The sequence below is a fragment of the Pangasianodon hypophthalmus genome, chromosome 20, assembly GCF_027358585.1.
Source record: "Pangasianodon hypophthalmus isolate fPanHyp1 chromosome 20, fPanHyp1.pri, whole genome shotgun sequence".
Classification (NCBI taxonomy): Eukaryota; Metazoa; Chordata; class Actinopteri; order Siluriformes; family Pangasiidae; genus Pangasianodon; species Pangasianodon hypophthalmus.
In genome coordinates this window covers 17,813,826-17,838,022 of record NC_069729.1, presented here as the reverse complement: position 1 = coordinate 17,838,022, position 24,197 = coordinate 17,813,826, and the positions used below count along the sequence as shown (strand labels likewise).

Here is a 24,197-nt window from a genome sequence, read left to right as displayed (position 1 = left end):
AGGTTTGCTGTTGTGTTTTTGATTTGGAGTTGTGTTTTTAGTTTTGCTGTTGTGTTTATAGGTTTGCTGTTGTGTTTATAGGTTTGCTGTTGTGTTTTTAGTTTTGCTGTTGTGTTTTCAGTTTTGTTGTGTTTTGGGGTTTGCTGTTGTGTGCCATTGTGTTTTTAGTTTTGCTGTTCTGTCTTCAATTTGGAGTTCTGTTTTTAGTTTCGCTGTTGTGTTTATAGGTTTGCTGTTGTGTTTTTAGTTTTGCTGTTGTGTTTTCAGTTTTGTTGTGTTTTGGGGTTTGCTGTTGTGTGCCATTGTGTTTTTAGTTTTGCTGTTTTGTCTTCAATTTGGAGTTGTGTTTTTAGTTTTGCTGTTGTGTTTAGAGGTTTGCTGTTGTGTTTTTGATTTGGAGTTGTGTTTTCAGTTTTGTTGTGTTTTGGGGTTTGCTGTTGTGTGCCATTGTGTTTTTAGTTTTGCTGTTCTGTCTTCAATTTGGAGTTCTGTTTTTAGTTTCGCTGTTGTGTTTTTGATTTGGCATTGTGTTTTTGATTTGGAGTTGTGTTTTTAGTTTTGCTGTTGTGTTTAGAGGTTTGCTGTTGTGTTTTTGATTTGGAGTTGTGTTTTTAGTTTTGCTGTTGTGTTTAGAGGTTTGCTGTTGTGTTTTTGATTTGGAGTTGTGTTTTTAGTTTTGCTGTTGTGTTTAGAGGTTTGCTGTTGTGTTTTTGATTTGGAGTTGTGTTTTCAGTTTTGTTGTGTTTTGGGGTTTGCTGTTGTGTGCCATTGTGTTTTTAGTTTTGCTGTTCTGTCTTCAATTTGGAGTTCTGTTTTTAGTTTCGCTGTTGTGTTTTTGATTTGGCATTGTGTTTTTGATTTGGAGTTGTGTTTTCAGTTTTGTTGTGTTTTGGGGTTTGCCGTTGTGTTTTTTTTAATTTGCTGTTGTGTGCCATTGTGTGTTTAGTTTTGCTGTTGTGTTCTGATTTGCTATTATGTTTTTTGTTTTGCTGTTCTGTCTTCCATTTGGTGTTGTGTTTTTAGTTGTGCCGTTTTCAATTGTGTTGTGTTTTTGGTTTTGCTGTTGTGTTCATGGTTTTGTTATGTTTTTGGATTAGCTGTTGTGTTTGTAATGTTGATATAGCGTTTTATCAGATTTGCTTTTGCGTATTAGTTTTATAAATTTTTTTCTTTTGGGCTTACACAGCACCGTAAGTTTCTTTGTCCGGCTGCGAGTAGCTTCTCCTGAGTGCTATACCTTGATTTCCTTTGAATCGTGAGTCTCCACTTTGCTCTCCTTGCTTCCTTTAGCCTGTGGCTAGTGATGAGGGAGAGTGTGGAGGTGGACATCAGAACAAGGCAATTATCTGTTAATAACCAGCACAAAAGCTGTTAGTTTTGTGCTGGTGTGTGGGAGATGCCTGTGATTTTTTTTTTTTTTTTTTCGTGAAGATGTGAGTGTTCACCCAGTGAAGCTTTCGCCTTTGTTGCTCAGACTTTTTTTTTTAATTCCTTGAGGTTGCAGAGCTTCATGTTAAACCAAACTGTGTGGGTTTCCAACCTACCCAGAGCTTATTAAATGCTAATGGTGTGGTGTCCCAGCTTACCAACATGTTCACAATGTATCATTGGATTGGACTTCCAGAGGATAATGAGATTTGATATTAATGTCATTGCTCATTACTTTGGCACTGGATGAAGTCAGACAGCAGCTTTTGATAATGAATTCAGATGAATTCAGTCTGTAACCTGCTATATACCAGATCTTACCTTTGCTTCGGTGGATAATGACCTAGATACTGTAGATTTGTACATCATCTCAAAATATTTTCTCTCACACATATTTTCTCACTGAAATGAAAGATGGGTTGTAGCTATGAAAAAAGAGAAAAGGATGTAAAAGACATAAAAAGCCTCATAACTAAATATAATATGGCAATTTGTACTAATTTACTCCAAAATACTGGTTAATTTGTAAAGTAAGATTTCAAATGGTTCTTGGTATTACCCTTTAAAATACTACAATTCATAATTAAAAACTTGTAATGAAATAATTATCTGAAGTAGTTGTAACTTACTGGAACTAAATTTCACTCTGTAAAATCCACAGCTAAGAGCCATCTAAGTATTCTTCCTAAAAAGACATAATGAGCAATAGTTTCACTTAAAACATTCTTTTTTTCATTCCATGCTGCTTTTTCCTAGTTAAGCATTTTACACAATTTTCTAAAATTATGTACACTGTAATTGTTGCTCTCTCTCTCTCTCTCTCTCTCTCTCTCCACACACACACACACACACACATATTCATACAGTGGGGACCAAAAGTCTGAGAGTACATTGAAAATCTGGAATCTGGGATATTTTTTTAGAATTGGAAATAGACAGAAGGTTTTAAAATTCTGAAATATTTAAAACAAAGAAAGTAAATGTTCAATATTTGTATATTTAATATTCTACATTCTGCACTATTTCTAGGTCCCTATTTAAATGTAAGCAAATGTGTGATATTGACCATGTTAACTGCTTTATACGAAAGGTCAGATTTTCCTCATGCCTGATCTCTTCTAATGAAGCAAGTGTTCAGACGACAATCTGATGGATTTGATCTAAAATGGATCTTAAGGTTTTGCACAAACTTGTGGAGTCCATATCAGCTCGAGTACACACTGTCATTAAAGCAAAAAGGGGACAAAGCAAATACTAAGAAACGCTGAAATTCATGTAAATATTTCTAAGACTTTTCACTCAAGTTGTTGTAAAGTATATATTTTGTAATGAAAATTGTTGTATTAAATGAGAAAAGCATGCAAAATAGTAATAGTAATAGTAATTCTTTCAATTGTCATTTTTAGGTGTTCCAATTTCAATTTCATTTTCTCCTTAACCATGCAGTATTAAAGTGAAACATAGTATGAGTGTGCCTCTACCTACCAGTTTTTGTTCTTTCAGTAATTATGTCCTTTCCTTCACAGTTTCAAGAATTTTCCCATTTCAGTGTGTTTTGGTTACTTACCACCATTTTACCTCAAATAATTTCCCAGTATTCTGCGATTTGCACCTAATGAATACCTAGAACTTAGGGAAGTTACTTGAAGAATGTACTTGAATGCAGATTGTTTTTTAATAAAGTAAATATGATATTATATTAAGAATAATCATATTCATAAACAGGGGAAGGGTAAAGAGTGTGCTGGGAATACTTGCGAAACATGAAAAAATACTCCATACATCTTTTTCAGAGCATTAATCACAAGGCAGATGCCTGCTTGATGATCATCACAGCTAATATGCGACAAATTTAGCCACAGCTGAACTAAGAACTGAACATTTCACAGAAGCTGCAGGAGTGAAATCTATCCGAAGGTGCAAACACTCCATCTGTGTCGGATCCTGCCGATGTTAATTGGCTATCGTTAATTCATTCTCCCACATCAAACATGGAAAGCGCGGCAACGTAATAACTGAGTCATTTGTAACCTGCTACACATTCTTCTGTTCATCTGACAGCTTGACGATTAAAACTCCAATCTTGCCGCAAACAAGGTCACCTCTTTATCATTTTGCGTGGTCCAACATCTGTGTGATTTTTACCTTTAACCACCTGCCAATTTAATTCTGTTGCATCTCTAACTGTCCTGATGTGGATATGCTAATATTATTCCATGCACGTGCATCATTAGATAGTCCCAGTTCTTATCAGAATGTGATTCATTGCTCAGGCGGTGTCTGAACATCATAATCGCCACCTAGATCCAACATATGGGCTGCTTCCCCTCGGAGGAATGGGTGGGTCACGTCCCATGTAGGGCGCCAGGTCATGGGTACCACCAGCTGTGAACCCGACTTCTAGCAGCATCAACAAATCTCTGTTTAATTAGCTCTCACCTGCTTTATCAGCTGCACTGCAAACCCTGCGTCAAATCTTGCTTTCATATACTAACCTGCTTGCCATCTTTTCTTCTTCTTCTTCTTTTTCTTTTCACTGCCGTTCCTGGAGCTGAAAGAGCAGCAGATGGGTTTCGAGAGGAAGTCTGGTAGGATGTGTGCCCTGCGAAATTGACTCTGTGGAATGGGGCATCATGTTGATATGTAAATCACTTTCTCACTGCTGATGGATGCACTATGCTAAGAGTCTCTGACTTTGTGTGCTGATACATTCTTCCTAGCAGAAGGGTGTTTCCATGCATCTGTACAACACGATAGAGTCAGACTAGACCCACAGTATTTACAATGTGTATCTATTCCAATTGGATCAAATCCTTCCAGGCTTTAGAACCTTCCAGAGAACAGCAAAGGATTTGTGGAAACTATGGGCCGTTGAGTTACGTGCACATATTGAGGATTTAATATTTAAATTGCACACATCAGTATTCAGACCTAAGATGTAACTACGGAATTAAGTGCTATTTAGAAGTTTTGGTGGGATTATGAGTAATATAGAGATCTGTCTCACTTATGTGTCATTTTTTTGGGGCTGTAAATACACTCAGAAACTTTTAAATGATTTTTGAAGCCAGTTATTTATTTATTTATTTAAACCGAATAGAATATTGGGGGGGAAACAGCATCTTAACTTTAATCAGAGGCATTGCTTATCTCAAGGATACGATTTCAGTATCCTGTGGCTTCATTGAATTGTGCACACAGTTAACGGTTAATGCATTAAAAAATTAAAAAATAAAATGCAAAAAATATAAATATAATATAAATCTAAATGTATATTTGCAGCAAATTTGATTTGACAGCAAATGCAGTGACTAATGTGTGTCATTACAACTAGAACTATTCATGCAGCAATATATTGGTAATATACTAGACTCCTATGTGTATTTTAGTGCTTTCACATCATCTCATTTATAAATCCTTTTTTATCTTTTTATTTTTAATTTGTCTCTTCATTTTAGCCCACATCAAATTACATTTGCCAGCCAAGTTCATAGTTCAGTCCACAGTTGCTATTCCTATATTTGGGCTTAAAGCAAAGCAATTATTTTTAAATGTGATGGTCTAGACACTATTGAAAATCCCCGTCTCAGATGCTGCTACTCAAGAACAATCTCGCCTTCTCAGAGGTGTGAACTACACGCAGGTAATTTGCATAGTCTGAATGGCAAGCTCACAAAATCTATATAAGCAGGTGCGTAACGCAACTCTGAATATGCATGATATTGCCATAATTTTGGACTTAAGCCTCTGAAGTCCTAAAAAGAGATATCTGCAATTTGTGTATATATACATAGTATAATCATTTTTGTAATTTCATTTCTGCATGCTTTGTAGGAACAGGTTCAATTCATTGTTAAGTTCTAAGAAGCTGAAAACTAATTTTTGATTATATGGTGTCTATGTAGGTTTAACGGCAATATTACTATTTTCAGAGTTTGTGTTGATTTGAATAAACAACACTCTATATTTCTCAACATCAGGTAGAAATGCACCAAACTGTATTTAAGGCAAGCACGCAAAATGGACAAGATGTGAAACATGATGTGATCATGTAGATTAATGTTATTTATGCCCATCCTGCATGGTTACGAATAATCAGATATCAATATTTGTTTGCAAAAGTTGTTGCATTTTCATGGATGATTATGGGACAACAAGAATTTCATATAATTGTGCTATTCTACATAGAATACTAGGGATGCTAACAAACTAACAATGTCAGGAAGGCCAGCTTTGATTTCAGGTTGTCTTGAAGACCTTAAACTCTTGGGTTATAATTCTATTATTCATAGGAACGTATTCTAGTCAGTAACTTTGATAAATTATTCAGTAACTACTGTGAAACTGTGAGGGTGAGGAATATAAGTCTGAAGCTGCCAATGGCTCCTAGAGGGTTGAGGTCAGAGGTCATCAACTGGTGGAGCACGGTCCAGATGTGTACCCAAGCTCTTGAAAAAAAAAATACAGGAGCAAAGATGATAAACTGAAAAAAAGAAACAAAAAAAAACCTATTTCAGTGACTCTAGTTTTCTAAACATGAACCAGCTCGGTTTCTGTAGCAGATCTGTTGTGTTTTATCCAATCACATGGATTTATACAAATTATTTAGCTTACAAAAGCTCACTTGGCCAGAATATAGAGACATTAGTTCAGAAAATTAAGACTTTTAGACTTTCATAGATTTTTAATTTTATTACAGTTCTCTGGTCTAATTAATGAAATGAAGGCAAGGATAGTTTTTGTTCTCTACATTTTTTGGATAGAGAGATCAGTTATTCTCTGCTTGAAAAGATGTCTCCTCTGTTCGGAGTCTCTTGGCATCAAAAGTGGTAACATGAAGTGCCACAGTGAAACTAAACATGATGAAATTGGCCTATTTGTTGCCAGAAACTGCTCGTTAATGGTTATCTGAACCTTTATAAGAATGAAATTTTATGTAAATGGACCTTCACAAATTTTCATTGAATACCTGATTCAGGGGTTTATATATATATACAGTATATATATAGGGTTTATATATATGTAGGCCTAGGGCTAGCTTAATAAATTGTTTGGCTATAACTATCAAGTGTCACATTTTAGGAAGTACATCCCTGCAGACAGACGGCAGACAGAAGTAAACCAGATCATGCAGCAATTCCACATGAAGAAGTGAAACCCCCCCTCACTGTAGCTGAGATAGACTGAGAGCTACTATATTACTTGTGCATCTGGACAGCAGTCTGCGAGATGCCCTTTGAGAATCCAGAATACATTTGTTACTGCAGGGAATCATGTAGTCCACTGCTGGGGCCTCCAGATTGAGTAGATAGCCAGATAGAACAACTTGCTATTCACTGGAGACTGGTCAAAGACAAAGCAATCTCCACCTGCAAAGATTGCCTGCATCTCACACAGCTAGACTCTCGAATGACTCGGGCCACTGTGAGCAGCTAGCGTGTGCTCTCGTCATGACTGATGTTTGATTACCAATTAAACATATCTGTTCTAGATGGTGAAAGGGAAGATGGAATAAAAATGAGGCCAGCAGCAGGACAGAATGTGCTGGATGACTGTGAGTCAACGAGGTGATTCAATATTCAAGTGTGTGGGGGGGGTGGGAGTGTTCATGTTGGACAGATGGCCTCAGGCAGTCATCTGACTCACTTTATTTTTGGCATGTTTGTATTTGCACATACATTCTGCTGAAGGGGGGGTTGAAGGCGTGATTGATGTCATAAATTACTAGTGATTGATGCTCACTTTCCTCTGCAGCAACATTAAATGGCATTAAAGCTGCACAGATACTGACACACTGACATCCACCCACTTCGCCCCCCCCCCACACACACACAACTCTCCACGATGCAATTACACATACCTTCTGCTCTGCCGCTTCGCTCAGCATTCGTTCTCTCGTGAAATATTACGATGGAAATGCTGTTTGTGGTCTGTGAACATTGTAAAATTCTGGCAATTATATGGTCCGGGACTGGTGTAGAATTTTTGCTAATTATGCAGCAATCCATAAACACACTGGAAAGCCATATCTTTCTGAACCCATAAGTTTAATGTCATGTGCGTTTTAATATTTATCCCTTCTATTTGTAAGTAGGTATTAGCACCTAATATTTATGTGGAAATAAGAAAAAGGAGGTAGCTTGTAAAAAAAATGATGCCTTTATATGAGGAAACTTTTTTTTTTTTGCAATACATAAGAAAGTCACTGAACCAGATAATATTAACCTTACTAACATAACCTTAAACAGTCACAAACATTTGCAAATAAAAATTCCAGTGCAAACAAACACCAGTCAGCACACACACACACACACACACACACACACATGCACTGTCATTCATTCATTTATTCATTCATTCAATCATTCATTCCTTCATTCAGTCATTGCTTTGCGCTGATAGGAACGCTACAATAATTCAAATAACCACTCTTTACAACTGTGTTGAGCAGAAAAGCATTTCCTGTCTGCCAAGAAAAGGAATGTGAGGCTATAGTGGGCACAGACTCACTCAAACTGTGGACAGCTGAAGTTTGGAAAAAGACCAGGTGAGGTTTTTTCAACCTTCAACTGCCCAGTTTCTATGAATCTGTGCCCACTGTTCTATTACAAAAAGTAAGTAAATACAAGTAATTACATTTAAAATTACATTAAAAACAGCTGTTAACATTCTCCAGTTTAGTAAAATACAAATTTACAGTATATGTTTAAAAAAATGTTGCCATTCTTCAATAATAAAAAAAAAATCCTACCTGTATAATAAAAGTGTTTCCATTATGAAAACCTGCAGGTTTATTACTTTCTGATCTTTAAAAAAAAATGTCCTTGATTCATTTTCTTGCTTCTTGGTTTTCCAAACGTCTTTGTATTTATTATTTTATGTTCATAGGTTTGAAATTGTCTTTGTCTTAGAGGCAATATCACTCCATCCCTGCAAAAATCTCCGATTCTGTCAGATTCGGAATCCTTACAGATTCTCACAATACTTTTTATTGTTTCCCTTCAGCTGTTTTCAAGTTTTATAAATCACTCTGGATAAGAGTCTACACCAAATATAAATGTTTTGCAAAGCAGAAAAAGATCACATTACCTTTGTGAACAAAACTTTACTGCAAATATCAGCTGATATCATTCACATTGTGTTAAAATGTACGCCGGCTTTGTAAATATCATAAAAAGTACACTATGTAAGAACAAAAGCATGACATGGTATGGTGTTACTGGAAAATAATACCACCCTGAAGTTGACTATTTTCTAATAACAACACGTCCTGAAGTCTTTTACTACAGCAATTTAATTACCACAGCAACTATTAATGAGTTTTTTATTAATTAAAGGAAGATACATCACATATTTTAGTTACTTTAGTTACTTGTTAGTTATATTTTTGTTTGTCACTTACGGTATAGCAGTTATAAACATTTGTTCCCTCACAGTCCTCATAAATTTTGTCTTAATAAGAAAAAAATGCAGCTTGCCTTCTTACTGTATGAAGAAGGAATAAATGCATTATTATTAAATTAAAAATAAAAAAACAATAAATAAATAAATAAAAAGGTAACTGATACAGTCTATGGTCAGAGTTACTGTACAGTATATATATATATATATGTGTGTGTGTGTGTTTGAAATAATGTGGATTTTCCTATATATAATCATGAACTGCGGAACATTGTTTTAGTAAATCAAATATTCCAATGATATTACATTCAAAACATTCCATATAACATTCAATATGAAAAAAAATCTATCTGTCTATCTATCTATCTATCTATCTATCTATGTCTCTCTGCCTCTCTCTCTCTCTCTCTCTCTCTCTCTCTCTATATATATATATATATATATATATATATATATATATATATATATGGTTGGTATTTGTTTCAATAATTGTCGATTTCCTATATTGATATTTTGCATCAGTATATTTAAGTTATTTATTGAAGCGAAATTTGCATGATGCTCATTTCTTATGGCTGCCACTTTTCCCGTTTGACTTTGAGCTTCAATGATCTGAAACCATGTCAGCAGCAACTGTGGTCACAATGCCCCAACTCCCACTGACTCACTCTTTCAAAGTACATAAACAACGTTTAGACCTTAGTGTTCCAGCAATATGGCCACTTTGTTGCAGCAGGAAAGCGCCTTGGCCTACCTTTCATTGCCTTTATAGTGCTCTGTGTTTAGCTGCTGTGAAAAGCTCTCAGGCCTACCATTAGCTACTACCTTCTCCAAATGAAAACGCCTTCAGGAGTGCTGGAACAAATAACTATTTTTATTCATATTCAAAAATTTGAATTGAACATGCTAAACATGTAGCAATTGGAGCCCGTTCTTTGCTGGAGGCTTTGGTGGAAAAGGCAGTGTTTGCTAAACAAAGGGAGTTGCTTTTATCCAAAGCGAAATTATTATTTATAGCACAACATGAAGCCTCAGAGAGACTGGCATCATATCAGATGATGCAAAAACACATCAATATCGCCAATGTATTATGATTTGTTGGAACCATTTTCCAGTTGGATTTGTAGATGTTTGCTCAGTGGAGCAATCGCTAGTTGGGCCAAAAATGAAATTTACACACTTTTCCACCTTAATTCAACTTGCGAACAAGTCTAGGTTGCCCAAAAAAAGTTTTTATAAAGCTACACGAAACCTACATAAGCCCTTCCTGAGAACAGACATAAACCTGCATAGATGCTTAAAAAGGTATGTTACAACAGACATCACATGTCGCAAATTCTGATCTCCTGAGTCAACCTAAGTCAGGTGACATAGCTTCTTCTTGACATAAGGTTGTGCTATGGTTGACATAAGTAGGTAAGAATTATAGTTGATTTAGTAGCTCAGTGTGCTTATGATGATATTTATGAGACATATCAAACATCAAAACCAAACCTTCTCTAGGAGTCATAGAACATATACGTAATTAATACAATGACATGACTGTCAGTGTCAAAACCACTATGTCATGGTGTTATAAGCAGTTAAGTTGAAGTTGGCTAATGCCAAGTACAAAAGTTCTTCCGTGTCTTCTGTACCTGGCATTAGTCAAGTACAGAAGACACTGAAGAACTTTTGTAAGTGCTACTATTAACCCTCACTTGGGGAGCTATGTCACTTCATGAAGTTGTTATAACATTCTAATGCAGGTGTCATAACACAACATTATGGCAACAGAAATCTGTCAGTTGACTCAAGAGTCAACTTGACATCGAAATTGACATCTATCACAGCTGATGTGGGTTTATAAAGGGCTTAGGTAGATGTCATGTAGCCTTATGAACACCGCCTTTTATTGGAGGACTGAAGCAATTTTCAAATGCCATGATATCTTTCATATTGGGAAAATTGTGGACATTTTTCATTTTTGGATGATGTATTCAGGAATTTGGATGACTACTTCAGGAATGCTCACAGACATGCTGGTTTGAATTCACTTTTAAAATGACATTGAAAATATATTATTAGAAGGTTTGACTTTGTCAATAAAAAAGGATTTTTCTTTTTTTTTTTTTTTTTTTTTTAGCTAGAAGCCGCACTGCACAATCCAGTCCAATGTGCTCTGCTTGGTTTCTCTGCAGCGAGCACGTCGCTTCCTCAGGGATACCTCTGGGTAAGTTGAATTAAACCACTTTGTCTATGTGTGAAATATCAACAATATTGGTAACATTTTATATATATATAAGTTCTTGAAAATTTTAATTTTTACAGCCAGGGATCCTTTTAACTGTCAAATAAACTCCACTGACCCCCTCACTGAACATTATTTAAAAGTGTACAATAACATTTTGGCCATTTATTCCTGAACTTTCCATGGGCAGAACAAGATGATATAATTTACATGTTTTTGAATTATTGAGGTTTGGATTAAACCTATTCATTTTAAGGGACCAGTCAAACAGGTTAATAACTATAACAACGTAATATTACAGTACAAGAAAACACTGAAAACCTTTATATATTTAACATATTATAATATATTCATATATTTAATTATGAAAATACATTACAATTACAATTATACAAGTATAGCTTACTGATGTTGGTAAGATGTATGAAATTCTAATCCTATTTTAATAATTTATCTGTAGTGTTTGTAAGGTAAAAGTTAAGTAAAGTTCATCATTAAAAAAAAAAAAAAACTACTGAATCAACAGAATTTCACTGTTTTATTTCTTGAAATATGTTACATTAGCTACCTATGATGAACACTAATTATTTAGCTAAATAGCATTACATTTTCAAAATTAATTGTAATGATGTGTATAGTGCCTTATGGACGCATTGTGACATGTTTTCAATGTATTCGTCGTTCATTATAGATAGGATGTGTACCTTAAATAACATATTGACATAATGACTTAGGTTACTGCTACAGTAAGACTTGTGTTGCAATATGTTATACAGCAAAACATTGCTTTATTGGAATAATAACATAAAAACAAGACTCATGGCCAGAATCTCTAATGACAGTAGTTCCTGCTCATAAAAATTCATCTCAGGATCCATAAAGCAATCAATATTCAACCTCCCACCACTTTCGACTATATATAATAACCAAGTAATATCACTTTTAGAAGTTTCACATGCTCATCTTTGCTCTCTAGTTTTGTTCAGTTTATCACATAATCCTAAAGTCCATAGCAATTGGACAAATCCAATCAGTGCCCTTGGACACAAAAGGATGCCCTTATCTGTGTGTTTGGGTTAATTGTATTTGGGGATATTTTGAATTGCAGGGGATATTCTGGGGCCAGACTCAGGAGTGAATCTGAAAGAGAAATGACATCATGATGCTTTTGTCTGATTTGGCAGCTCAGTCAAGCTTATTTAAATGTTTAGATGAAGTACAAGCTGGTTAATGAAGTACAAGGTGATGGCTTAAAGAAACGTCTAAAGTTGGCCAGTGAGGCACCTGAATTGTTCTGTGGCTTGTGCAGCTAAAAAAACTAAAACTTTATTTTAGTAAGTAAAATAAAAGACATTTCAATGAGAATCTGAATGATTAATATTTAAGGCATTTACAATTAGTTTACTTGTACATTGAAAAAAAAAGACAATTTCCAACCCACGTTTGGAAATATTGAACCAGTTTTTAACCATTTTAATTCCAATGTCTTTTTTAAAATGTATATATATATATATATATATATATATATATATATATATATATATATATATATATATATATATATATATATATATATTAATTCTTTACAGTCTTCAGAATTCTATATAGAGTTTTGACTTTGCTAAAGTTTCAATGTTTCAGTTGTTAAAACCCCCTGGATTGATTGGGTATTTTTTCTTCTCACATATATGGAAACATTTTACTTTTAAACTCAAAAGTGTCTTTAACAATTTACCTGTATTCAATATATGTCACTTATACATACATACCTACCCACATTTCAAATAGTAAATAACCCCTTGTTTACTTACAAACACAAATTTGGTATTGTTTAAAAGTTTGGAAACTGCAGGTTTGACTTGTGCCTGATGATATGCTTGTGATGCATCTGTGCCACATTTGGAGTGAAATACTAAAATTTACTTTTTTTTTCACTTTTGGGGCTAATCATAGTTTAGAATGCTGGAACTAAAACATTACAGTTCAGAAAATGTTCAAAATTATATTGTATACTGTGTTTGTCATGAATTAAAATTTGAAATCAATTATGAATTTCATCATGCTAGTGTTAAAAATGGTATGTGCCTGTTTATGAGCATTTTTTTATCCAGTCCAGTCGATTCCACGTTTAGTTCACATCAGGTGTCATGTAGTTGCATTTTCACGCTAGTTGGATAAATGGAGAAAACCAGAGGGAGGATAAGCCTTCACGAAATGCCTCCTCAATGAGGAACGGTGCTAATCACGCCACGAGATAGCCTCATGGGATTTTTCTTGTGGCTTTGATCAAATTAATGACATTGCTTATAATTCAGTGAGTCAGACATCCTTCTTCCACTCCTCTTATTTGTCTCTCTAGCTTTATAGCCTCTCAGCTCCTGATATTCATTAAAATATTGATTTTTCTTCGAGTACAACACTTTGTCTACTGCGATGTGCAGCTTTCCACCTTTACTCACTTTATAGACTCAAACAGGCTTTGGTCATTGATCATTTGACAAAAGAATAGTTTAGATGTTTACCATGGGACAAATTTATTTGACATTTCTTTGATTTTAAATGTTCCATCCAATTATGGTAAGATAAAGAATACTCCTCTTCTACTGAAGCTTCATCAGTCAGGTGAGAAAGCCAATTCTCTTGAATGGAAAGCCATGTGGGATTTATATATATATATATATATATATATATATATATATATATATATATATATATATATATATATATGTATATATATATATTATAGTAGAGATTATTTTGGTTTCATAGAGATGAACCTTAACCTCAATTACCTTTTAACTGTAAGCCATGCCCTTGTGTTTGTGATGTACTTTGTATCCACTCATTCTTTTTATACCTGTCCATGTTTTTGCAACCAAAGCATCAGTAAGCAGATGCAGATAACCAAACAACCAAGCCCATGTGTAGACCTGCCCATGAGAAAACTTGCCAACCTTCTAAAATTTTTAACATTGGACTATGCAATATGTGTTTTTGCCTGAAAATATTCTCGAAGCACAGTCTTCACGTTTAACATAGCTGACATTAAACAAATATATACCTAACAAAGTGGTTTAATAGGAATGCACCAAAATTTCACCCACTGAAAAAGGTCAAAAACAGTACTTTTTGTTTTCAACCCGAAGAGCAAAAAGGTTGAAATAATATAAAATAAGTGTACAATCAAGTTTCAAATCTAATTTTAGGTAATGAAATTAAGAATGTGATTAGAAATGCTGGTTGCTATCTTGTGCCAGTCAGCACATACATGTTCAAACAGTTAGAGCAGCAGATTAACAGTGAAAGTGTCGGCCACGTGGAAACATTTCATTATGTCCCTGAGTTACATTAGACAAGCAATTTAGGACTATATTGAAAATGTACTGTGTTACATTTTTTACTGTTTACATTAGATTTTCTCCCCTCCAGCCAACTTCAGGGTTGGCAGGTCTGCATGAGAGTATCTTTTGTCAATTCTAGTGAGTATATCTTGTGCACAAAAGCTCTCTGCATCATGGTGTTCAAAAGTTTGTTCAGCCATCAGAAGCCAGTGGATTTTTGTGTGCATCCACGGAAATATTTTTCAGCCCAACAAACCCACTACAAAACTGAAGCTCATTGTCAGAAAATTTTAGGTTTTTATTAAGGATAGATGGGAAAATCTTCAGTCATTCATCTTCAGTAAGCAGTTTATCCTGATCAGAGCCTATCCCGGGAATACTGGGCTCAAAGCAGGGATGATTTAAAAAAAAACAAAAAACGAAGGAATGAATCTGCCCATTAGGGGTAATAGATAAAATACAGCTCAGATGCCCTGTTCTGCGCCTCTCTACTCTCTTCCTCAAATATAGCCTTATTAATTCTGACAGTGCATTGGCTTAACGAGAAGTTTTCACAGCTTCCTGGCTGAGAAACAGAGACGAGTCCAGGGCATGATTCCAGATATGTATTCCTCTAAACATGTACTGATGAGTTTGCCCATCTCCCTGGACTCGGGCAGGAATTGGATTGAATCCAAGAGAGGATGAGCAGCGCTAACATGGGGATGAGGTTATTTTTAGGGATTTGGACAAAGAGATAAGTCTACGCTATCTTGTGCAGCTGGTGCTGCAGGCCATTATTTGCTTTATTTATTATTTGTCTCTCTATCAAGTGCATGAGCCTTTAGCTACACATCCTGTAGCTGTATTACAAATCAAACAAATGATGGTACAGAAGTTTTGAGGCAGGTTTTCTGTGGCTGAACACTATATTTAGGCAGCTCGCTTTTAGAGAACAGATTAATCTTCGCTGTCCAGAAACATCTTCCACTTTCTGCCACTGTGCCATTTTGGGAATATTACACTTGGCACTTTGGTTCTTTTCAAGCTTTTGAACTTGCAGCTCAGTGACAGCTTTTGGTAATTGGTGGATTTAGGGTTAAGCATCGACGGATGAGCCAATTTGCGTGAAGGCACGCTTAGGTTGCCAATGAGTTCAGTTAGTTTGTAACTGTGAGCGTCTCTGCTGCATTGGAAATGAATTATTAATGAACAAGGTGCCACAAGGGAGTATTGATAAAAGCAAAATCCTCTGTTTCTTTAGAGTGGATTATTAATTTATTACGCAACCCTTTCCAAATATGTCTTTGGTGAGAGAGTGTGATTCTATTGCCGGAGAAATTTGCTGGAGGAATTTGAATTTGAATGAGGTACTGTCAGGAATATGCCGAAATCGGCATTGAACTACGTTTCCCATCAACCACTGCGCCTCAGGATCACGTCACGTGACTGCATGCACCTGTTTCACATTTTGGGTTAATTAGCACTAGTATTTTGTCTAGCTTTTGTCTTCCGTTGCTGTTTGTTACTCTTGTTATGTTCTTTGGTGCATGTTTGCTTTTGCCTGGTTATCGTAGTTCATGTTTTGTGTTTCTAAACCTCATTATTTGTATCATTTGTGTTTTCATTAAAACTAAAATCTGCACTTGCAGCCGCCTCCTCCCTGCTTTACGTGACAGATACGTTTCTAAAAGTCTTACTCTGTCCATACTCCTTTCCTATAAATGGGATAGCAGGGCTAAGATTCCCCTATCTTTCAAGGATAAAACAACAATTATTTGTAGACTTCCTTTTTCCATCTACATCAGATTATTTGGTGTTGACAAAATTATTATTTTGGACTTTTATGGAACTGAGCACAAAAACACCACCAATGGTCATCAGAAAAAATACACAGAATAATATGAAGAAGAGAGGCTGGGGCTGATTTCTTTCTAGCCCAGACTGCAGATTCATGCAGCCTATCAGTGACAGTCTTGTCATAGATTTGATTTGAGCTCTATTTGAGCTGATATTTTTCAAAACATCCATAACATGTCATCAGCAGTGATTGAGAAATACATTTGCGTCTGGAATGAATGCCAACGAGGACAATTCTTTACTCTTTTTTTCCCCCAAAAAATGCCTTTGTAGGAGAAATTAAAAGCCTTTAGACTTAGCACACATTGTCTAGGCAAAGTACAAATTACACAAAAGGTCAGACAACAGATCTGTAAGTTTAGAGCTTTTGAAAGGTTTGCAGCTTTTCTGGTTGCCCTGTTTTGTTTTTGGAAGAAACATAGCATGGGCTGCCAAATTTAGCTGCCCATCTTCCTTTAAGTGTGTGTGTGTGTTTAAAATATTTTGCCCTACATCGTTTTTGTGATATAACGCATTGCTCAACGCTAACAGTTTCATTATCAAGCTATTGATAGATATTCGATTTTAGCCTCCTAAGCAGCCATTGCTGGCTCCCTATATTTACCATCAAACCAACCAAATGTGCTTTTCTTTCACTCCAATCAATCATCAATCCAAAAGAAAACCCAACATTGTTGAACAGTGTCAAAACAATTCAAAGATCCCTTTCCACTCAAGTAATGAAAAGATCTCTCCATTTTTTTTTTAAAGTTATTGAGATGAATCTCTGAACGCATTAGGCACAGTGGTTATGAATGTCAGATAGCCGAGAAAAGATGGCCTTGATTTGAAAGGATATTTGATTTCAGCTTTACTCTCAGCTTTGAAATTGAAATTGCTGACAGGCAAAAAATATTGTGGCAAAGAGAAAAAGTGGAAATGTGATCAAGGCAGTCCGACATGAGCTTTGCAAGCACAAGCATAAAGTGGAAAGGAATCATTTCAAACAGAGCTGCAGACTCTTTATATCTAACAGTACAGCACAGTAGCAAATCTATGGTCCCACATTTTGTCATTATTTCCATCACTATTTGGTTCACCTTCTTGCCTGTATGGTGTCCATGGGAGCTAGAAGTAATGTAGCACATTGGTTGGTCAAACATAATGGATACAGAATCATTCTGATTATACCACTGGCTAGAACAGACAGTACAGTGATCTTCAGTAGTGTAATGACTGGCAAAGTTTGCTTCTCTTTTGTAATCTCCTTTTTCTACCACCTTTAGAAAAAATCCCTCAGTTATTACTATATTATAAATATGTGATCTGCTTCTTTAGTCCAGATTTTCTATCCCCTACTCTTTTTTCTTAATGGCATATTAATGGCTATTGAAAAACCTTATCTCAGATGCTTCTACTTGAGGAAGATCTGGCAACCTCAGAGGCATGAACTACATGCAGATAATTTCAATAAACTGAACTGACCTGCGTAAGTCAACTCTGAATATGAGGAACTTGAGGAACACTGACCATGATGTATTACATAATACTGTGTACTGCACGTTATATTTGATAAATCGGCACCGTTAAAAAAATGGAAGGGTCTCCTGCTCAGTAGTTCACGCTCTGATGAACATCATCATGCACATTCTATATAAAATAAACGACATGTTTTTTTTTTTTTTTTTAATTTGTTAGTCAAAATCAATTTGACCATTCAAATTTCAAGCTTGGTTTAATCCTGAGCTTGGGGTTCTCCCATGTCCGTTTGGGTTTCCGACCTGCCAGGAGGTGGACCGGCTACACTCCTAGGTGTGAATGAGTGTGTGAATGTGTGTGCATGGTGCCCAGCGATAGACTGGCCTCCCATCCAGGGTGTGTTACCACCTCACTCCCAGTGTTTCTGGGATAGGCTCTGGATCTACCATGACTCTGAGCAGGATAAAATAGTCACTGAAGATGAATTAATGCAATTCATGTAGAGATTTATTGCTGTCACTAGTCTTCTTCCCACAACCTCCTGGAAATTCCACCATCTTTCATGAATACCATTATACTGTATGATAGGAAACATAGGCACTCGAGCAGGCTACAGACCTCTTCTGTATGTTCCTGTGTATTTTGTATTCTCCTGGTGTGTTTCTCTCTGCTTCTTTCTCTCCTCTATCCTTCTCTTACCCTGCTTTGGACGTGCAAAATAACTTGTCTTTAAGCAACTGTCTCCTTCAGTGATATCTCTGCTTTATTTCTCTTGCAGGTAGCGAGTGGCGGAGATTGTGCACAGGGTCATGTGGAGATTTTCTCCCTGAATCGAACTACTCCACGCTCAGTGAAAAGCTTTCAGGTACGAGCTCCTGTTCGGTGTTTGGAGTTTGTGTCTGAGCCCAGTCATTCTGACAACGCTGATCCTGCTCTCCATAACACCACTGCTGCCGGGAACACAGTCTGCGTCGGCCTGGATGATGGCAGGTAGCGTGATTGTTGGGTTAAGAGGTTGATTGCTCCAACCACCGACTGGTGAAAACTGAGGTGTGAAATGTAAAATTTTTGAGTGGTGTCAAGGCTCCTGGGTTCAATCTCGAGCTCAGTTTACCATCTTTGTGGAGTTTCACTTGTTCCCCATATGTCCGTGTTGGTTTCCTCCAGGTTCAACATCCAAAAACATGCCAGTAGTGGATTAGCTACACCAAATTGCCCCTAGGTGTGAGTGAGCCTATGAAAAATGTAACATGTTTCTTCTTATCATTATTACATTGCTGGATAAAGTAGCATCATTTTTGCAGGTTTTATCACCTAAAGTCTCTTTTAACAAGGCTTAAGGGGTTTAATAAGAATGCAGGGCAAAGTTAAAATGCTGGTGAAGATTCCTCAACATAATCGGATGAGACCTCCGGTGAAATTATCAAAAGGCTCATGTGTGAACAGAACCTGTGGTTGATTTTTTTTAACATTAAAACTAAAGTCTTCTGTCTAAATTGACGCACACTATTTCACTTTGGCATCAAATACCAAAGTTGTGCAAATTATGCCTTTTTTACCAGGCATTTGTTCTGCCTCGCCTGAGCTTAGCGCCACAAAAACAAAAACACAACAACAACAACAAAAAGAAAGGAAATATTTGCATTAAATCCAAGATTTCTCCCAAATTCCCTTATGCAAGAACTGAATTTTTTTTATATACCTTTGTAAGAAGTTGCTCCTCTGTTGAGAACATGATGCAAATAAAACCCCCTTTTGCTTCATTTGTGCTTCTGAATGAATTTTGATTCTTGTTTTTAATAAAAAATAATTGAATAAATAAAATACATTTTTATACATATCCCAATTCTTATATATGAACATACAGACTATATATGAATATATAAAACCCAATAAATAAAAAAGAAGAAATTATATTAGAAATATATTTGTATACACAATGTAAAGAAATTTATATAATTATAATTCATATAATCAAAATAAATAGAACAAGGAAATAGAATATAAAAATAAAAGAAGGTTATAAGTCAACTGAGTAGTTGAGATGGTTATCAAAAGTTACACAGACCACTGAAGCATTCAGGCAAAATGTTACTAATGAACGTGTTATTCTTTGATATATTCTTTTCCACAGTATTCTGGTCTATGGGAGCATGGACACATCAGCTCAGTGTCTTCTGGACCTCCGGAATACTACGGGTTCTCCTGTCCTGTGTCTCAAATATGCTTCTAACTTCCTGTTCGCAGGCCTGCAGGATGGCACACTGCTCAGCTATGAGAGAGCGCCTGGAGGTACGTGTTACATAAGATTCTATCTGATCTGAATTTTTCAAAGGCTGCCCATGTGTATGCAGCATTCACTTCTCTGTCCCAGTGCTTTTTTTTTTTTTTTTTTTTTTGAACCTGTCAGAATCTGAATCTTAATTTCCAAGTGGTACATGAAACACAAATTTTCAAAGAGAAAGATAAAAAATCCAGTGCTAGAGTGTAAATATGCATTTAAATAAATAAAAATATGGTGGCTTGTGTAAGTATTCACCCCCCTTGAAATTTTCTTTCTTTTGTAGTGGAACTGAAATTGGCGTAATTGGGATTATATGTCATGAAGCTATACAAAATTGGCAATAATACTGAAGTGTTGGGGGAATCAATAATACTTTGTAAATTTATTTACAAATAAAAAGCGTAAAGGTTAGATTGCATAAGTATTTACCCCTTCCAAATTAGTTCTGGCACAACCAGGTGCCATCAGAAGTGACATAATTAATTGAATGGAGTCGAACCCACGTGCAATTAAAGGGTCACGTCACCACAATCTAAATACACCTGTTCTTTTTTAGAGCACACACCTAAGCAAACAGCATCATGAAGATCAAGCAGCTATCAAAACAAGCCGGGGACAAAGTTCTGTAAAAAGTATCAATCAGGATTTGGTTATAACAAATATCCTAATCTTTGAACATCCAACAGAGCATTAAATACTTTATTAAAAAGTGGAAAGAATATAGCACTCCTGAGGAGGCCGTCCAACAATAGTCAGTGGCTGGACAAGAAATCAGAAAAGGATCCAAGAGGCCAACGGTGGTTCTCAACATGATGCTACCACCACCATGCTTCACTGTGTGGATGGTGTTCTCAGGGTGATGAGTTGTGTTGGGTTTCTGCCAAACATAGGGCTTTGTGCCAAGGCCAGATAGGCCTCATCAGACAAGAGAACCTTTTTCCACGTGTTTTCTGAAACTCCAACATGCATTTAGGCAAAGTCCAAATAGGATTTCACATGATTCCCCATTCTTCCATAAAGCCCAGATTTGTGGAGTGTCCAGGCTAGGGTTGTCTTGTGGTCAGCTTCTCTCATCCTAGCTGTGGATCTCTCTAACTCCTTCAGAGTTACACTTCTGCCATATTCTTTCCTTTTTTTAAATAATGGATTTAATGGCTCTCCACTGGATGTTCAAAATTTGGGATTTTTTTAAAAAATCTTCAAACACTAATTGGTAAGTTTTTGGAGCTTAGACTAATTCTGAGTGATAATTACAGTTAAAGGTGTATAAGAAGTATTTTTATTGCCAGTTAGTGCGTCTCTATAATAAAGCTATGTGTAAAATAAACATGTGGTTCATTAGGCTCCTTCCAAAATAGTTATACCTTTATATGTTTACATTTCGTATTGATTAGATAAAATATATATATATATATATATATGGATACAGCATTTTGTGCCAGTGTAGACAGTGTCTCTCGATGTGTTTTCCTTTTCACTAATGGGATGAAGCACTAAATGGAAGGGGTAATTAAGTGTGATAATGATTATATTATTATGTCTGCCAATGAAAGGGACTCAATGGAGTAAAAGGGTAATCAAATCAAATTAATACTACAAATGCGTCTGATTGTTTCCAAGTTCTATTTGTTCTTTCATCAGCGTCAAATATTCTATTTTTTTGTCTAATAGCATGAATGCACAAAGGAGTGCATGAAAAACATATTGCGTCCTGTCATGTATTTAGTACGCACGCAGAGTTGAGACGAGATGAGATGAGATGAGCTCTGGGTTCTGTGTTAGTGAAGTATGGAATTCAGTATTAACTTGAACGTAAACGATTATTTCTGCTTGCATCAGTGTCTTATTCATTTGTTGTAAGTAAGAGTGATGTAATGACAATGTATGCGACCAGGCACAGCACAGTTTAAGATTCCCATCCCAGTTTAAGATGCATAGCCAACAATCTGTGTTTGGTGTGTGTTTGTCCATACATTTGCATGTTAAATGCTGTTAGGCACAAGACCTGGAGCCTACAGCATATCAGCAGTTGACAGAAAAAGCAGGCATTGCTTCATGAGTTTATCACTTTCTTCTGTTTACCTGCGTCTGACTGCAAAACATTAATTCCACCCAAGCTTAAAGTAAGATTAATTATGGCACTGGTGCTGTATGCCTAGTAAACATTAAAAATATAAAAAATTAGTGTCCGGTTAAAAAAAAAAAAAAAAATAGATGAGTTCCAGAGAGATCATGTAATTTGAATAAATGAATAAATAAATACAATTTTATACATATGAACAAAGATATGAATATCTAAAGCCTAATAAGTAAAACATTTAAAAAAGAATAAATTATAGTAGAAATATTAGTATGAATTAAATATAGGGATAAAAATATAATTGTCATTATAACTTGGAAGCAAACTGTCTTGTTCTAATATATTATTATTTCTGTAATAATTCACAGTATTGTGTGTAGTGGATACTCCATATCATGTAAAACTAATATTAAACAATTTCAAACAAAACATGTTAGTTAACAAAGAAAAAAATGTGTAATTGTTGATATGGTGAAGCTTTCTGTAATTAGACTTATTTAACAATGATGAAAAGAGTCTCCAGTGTCGACGCTTTGTTATAGTCAGTACGTTTTCCACCACGCGAAAGTCTTCAGGACAGAAGAGTTTGCACTTTCCAATTTCTCCTTTTTTCTGTCTTCCAATTGAGAGAGAAAAAAGAAAAGTCTGGTTAGGGAGTAACTCTTTACAGCTGTTATAACATAAGGGAAATTTTCTAACTTGTCTTGTGGACGTTCCAAAACATTCATTGTACATAAGTGGATTTTATTTTAAAAAAGTATTTTATTCCTTTCTTACATAATAGTTTTGAAGAATATTCCTTGTTTCCTCATTGATGACTTAATTCAATGAGCATGAAGAACATATATAAGTTTAATAATTAGGTGTGCACATTGGTAAAGAACACCTTCTAAAGCAATATACTATAATATACATATGAATGAGACACAAATCAAAAACTCTCTTGTTAAAGGTCACACCTCTGGATGTTTCTCTTTCCCCCACAAAAATGTCCTCCATGATGTAAAAACAAATCTAATGTACGAGTGTCCATGAGACGTTTTCACTGTGTGCATTTGAAACAAAGGAAGACTGACATTTGGAATATGCTAGGCAATTAACCTAAAGATTTCGAAGGCATTGTTGGTCTATTCCTGATTCAAAGACAGAAATAAACAACTCAAAATGTTAATTAAATGACTCGCCACCCTTCCTTATTTAATTTTGCTTCATTAGCAGGCCATGGAGGTGCAGTGGGAGCTTGTGCAACACACTCCATCTAATCACGCCCTGTAATTAGAACTCAAAGAAAGAGATCTGCCTCATTTGGAGAATAATTGAGGAAAAAGAGGGAGCTGGAGAGGAAACTTTACATTACAAAATGTTTAGTCATTAACCTGACTAGTGAGAATACTAACAACTAGTGATTTCGTGAAGTACAGCCCGCATACCGATTTCATCATCAGGTATGATCCTTTTGGTTTTGAATTGCTGCTAGATATAAAACAGCACTGATACCACTTTTACTCATTTGGCTCACAACCACAGGGATATACTCTTGAGTGCTAATAGAACCAATTTAGCTTAAGTGACTTGCCTTGAGCAAATTACCATGCAGTACTTTTTTGTGGCTATGCTATTTGATGTGAAGCGAAAGTGCTAATTGACTGGTTTTAACTGTTTTATCCTGCACTCCTTTTATCATTTATTTCTAGCATTTCTTATCTATTAATTTATATCAACTGTTGATATGTTGGGATTTATAGGTGAGTTGTGGAACCCAGAGTCTTATCGTAAAGTCTTAGTGGGTCATGAGCCAGTTCGGACATTGCTGGCTTTAGACGACTCCATATGGGCCAGCTGTGGCAACTCCGTCTCAGTCATCGACGTCTCCAGCTTGTCCACTCGGGTAAGGTTCCTGCTTGAAAATTCCCATTTATCAAGCTGTTCTCTCATTCTTTTCTAAAAATAGCATATGGAATAGTGCAGGTCATAACTCAAAAGTGCTTGGCACCCAGTGACGGACAAATTAGATTGTGTGTGAAGATCAATAAGGCTATAGCCCAGCCATCCATTGCTGTTGTGGTCACACACTCTCATCTGGGGGTTTGTTGTCTGTCACTTATAAACCATGCTGGCTGATGAACTAGACTGGAC

At 35.8% G+C, this 24,197-nt stretch overlaps 1 protein-coding gene across 4 annotated transcripts in view; it reads left to right on the top strand.

Annotated features, from left to right (window-relative positions):
• Positions 1–24,197, top strand: part of arhgef10la (Rho guanine nucleotide exchange factor (GEF) 10-like a) — a 151,820-nt gene that overhangs the window by 105,515 nt on the left and 22,108 nt on the right. For all 4 annotated transcript variants that reach the window (XM_034314471.2, XM_034314470.2, XM_053242448.1 and 1 more), the window contains 4 exons: positions 10,955–11,041; positions 18,476–18,687; positions 19,832–19,989; positions 23,807–23,949. In XM_034314471.2, the coding sequence (XP_034170362.2) occupies positions 10,955–11,041; positions 18,476–18,687; positions 19,832–19,989; positions 23,807–23,949 (600 nt within the window). The remainder of the gene's footprint in view (positions 1–10,954; positions 11,042–18,475; positions 18,688–19,831; positions 19,990–23,806; positions 23,950–24,197) is intronic.